The sequence below is a fragment of the Rhipicephalus sanguineus genome, chromosome 10 (assembly GCF_013339695.2).
Source record: "Rhipicephalus sanguineus isolate Rsan-2018 chromosome 10, BIME_Rsan_1.4, whole genome shotgun sequence".
In the NCBI taxonomy this organism is placed as follows: domain Eukaryota; kingdom Metazoa; phylum Arthropoda; class Arachnida; order Ixodida; family Ixodidae; genus Rhipicephalus; species Rhipicephalus sanguineus.
The window spans coordinates 77,502,086-77,503,763 of NC_051185.1; the positions used below are offsets into that span (position 1 = coordinate 77,502,086).

The 1,678-nt window shown below is 55.8% G+C and overlaps 1 protein-coding gene across 1 annotated transcript in view; it reads right to left on the reverse strand.

The window, feature by feature from the left end:
• LOC119406510 (ATP-binding cassette sub-family C member 3-like) overlaps positions 1 to 1,069 on the reverse strand; it is a 29,852-nt gene extending 28,783 nt beyond the window's left edge. Inside the window, exon 1 of the mRNA XM_037673248.1 lies at positions 1,034 to 1,069. Within this exon, the coding sequence (XP_037529176.1) occupies positions 1,034 to 1,069 (36 nt within the window). The remainder of the gene's footprint in view (positions 1 to 1,033) is intronic.
• Between the last annotated feature and the right edge of the window lie 609 nt (positions 1,070 to 1,678).

Consider the following 1,678-nt stretch of genomic DNA (forward strand, 5'->3'; position numbering starts at 1 on the left):
CTATTGGTCTTTTCTCCCTAACGCCGAAGAACACCACAGGCATCTTCGTCTACTGTTCCAACGCCTCGATGACCACGACCTACTCGTCAATATCTAAAAGAGCACGCTCGGCGCTTCCATCGTCCACATCCTTGGCCACGAAGTTTCATCAGAGGGAACTCGACCCTTTCCTCAACGCTACTCAGACCTGCGCAATTACCCTCAACCGACCAACGCTAAAGACCTTCGCCGTTTCCTCGGCATGCTGAACTTATGCAGGCATTTGTTGCCGCACGCAGCCGACTGCCAGGCTCTCCTCCATGACTCCTTGACTGGTCTACGAGTTAACCAACCCGTCACGTGGACACTGGCTTTAGCCCAGCTTTTCGAAGAATGCAAAGCTGCTTTGTGCACCACCACGCTTCTCTCCCATCCCCTGCCAGAAGCTCTCTTGGGGCTCTTCACGGATGCCTCTAGCTTAGCCGTCGGCGCCGCCCTCATGCAACGCGTAGACAACACCCGGGAAACCTTAGCGTTCTTCTCCAAGAAACTCTTAGCTCGGAAAACGACCTCTTCTACGACCTCCGACGGAACCACGACCCCCGTCCCGACGAGTTTGCCAGCTTACTACAGAGAACTTTTGGCGATACACGAAGCAGTACAACACTTTCGCCACATTCTCGATGCACAGCACTGCACTATCTACACCGACCACAAAGCTCTGACCTACGCCTTTTCTCAACGCTGCGACAAACTCCCGCCGGCCCAGCAGACCCGGCTCTCGTTCATTGCCCAGTTTAAAACCGACATCCAACACGTCAGCGGGGACGAAGACGTGGTCACCGACGCACTTTCACGTCTGCAAGCTATCAGTTCTTCGCAGATAATAGTTGACGTCCTCACCGGGGCTCAGACTACAGAAGCTGAACTGCGGAACTCCTTAAAGGCGGGTCCTCACTACAGCTGCAACAAAACCCCATACCTGTCGACAACCACTATCTACTGCGACATGTCGGCAGGAAGAAGCGGGCCCTATGGGCCCCCGTCGCATTGCCGTGGCCTTTTCAACCAGCTGCACAATCTCAGCCATCCCGGCATATGCGCCTCTACACGCCTCGTGGCTGACCGCTATGTCTGGCCCTCTATGCTGGTAAATTGTCGCACCTGGGCGAGCTCCTGCATTCACTGCCAACGCGCTAAAGTCAACATGTACGCCACTTCACTGCTCGGAGCTTTCCCACAGCCCTCTGGTCGGTTTCAGCACGTCCTCCTTGACACCATAGTACCCTTCCCCCTAGCTGGCCCCTATCGCTACCGCCACGATGGCCTGAGACATGGCTTGAAGCATACTCGATGGCCTGAGGCATGGTCCCTCGAAGGAATCACTGCGGAAGATGTCGCCTCGGCCTTCTTCGCATGCTGGATTGCTAGTTTAGGCCCCCCTCGCCGCTTCACTACCGACCAAGGAAGACATTTCGAATCGCATGTTTTCAGGCTCCTGGGGCTCACCATCGGGTTTGAGCGCTTGAGGACTACGAGTTACCACCCCTGCGCCAACGGGATGATCTAGCTCTTCCATCGACAGTTCAAAGCAGCTCTCATGTTCCACCCGGACTCAACCTGGCTCGAGGCCATCCCAGCCGTCGCTCTACGTCTTCGCGCCACCTTCAAGTCGGACATTCACCCAGCTTGAAAGCTA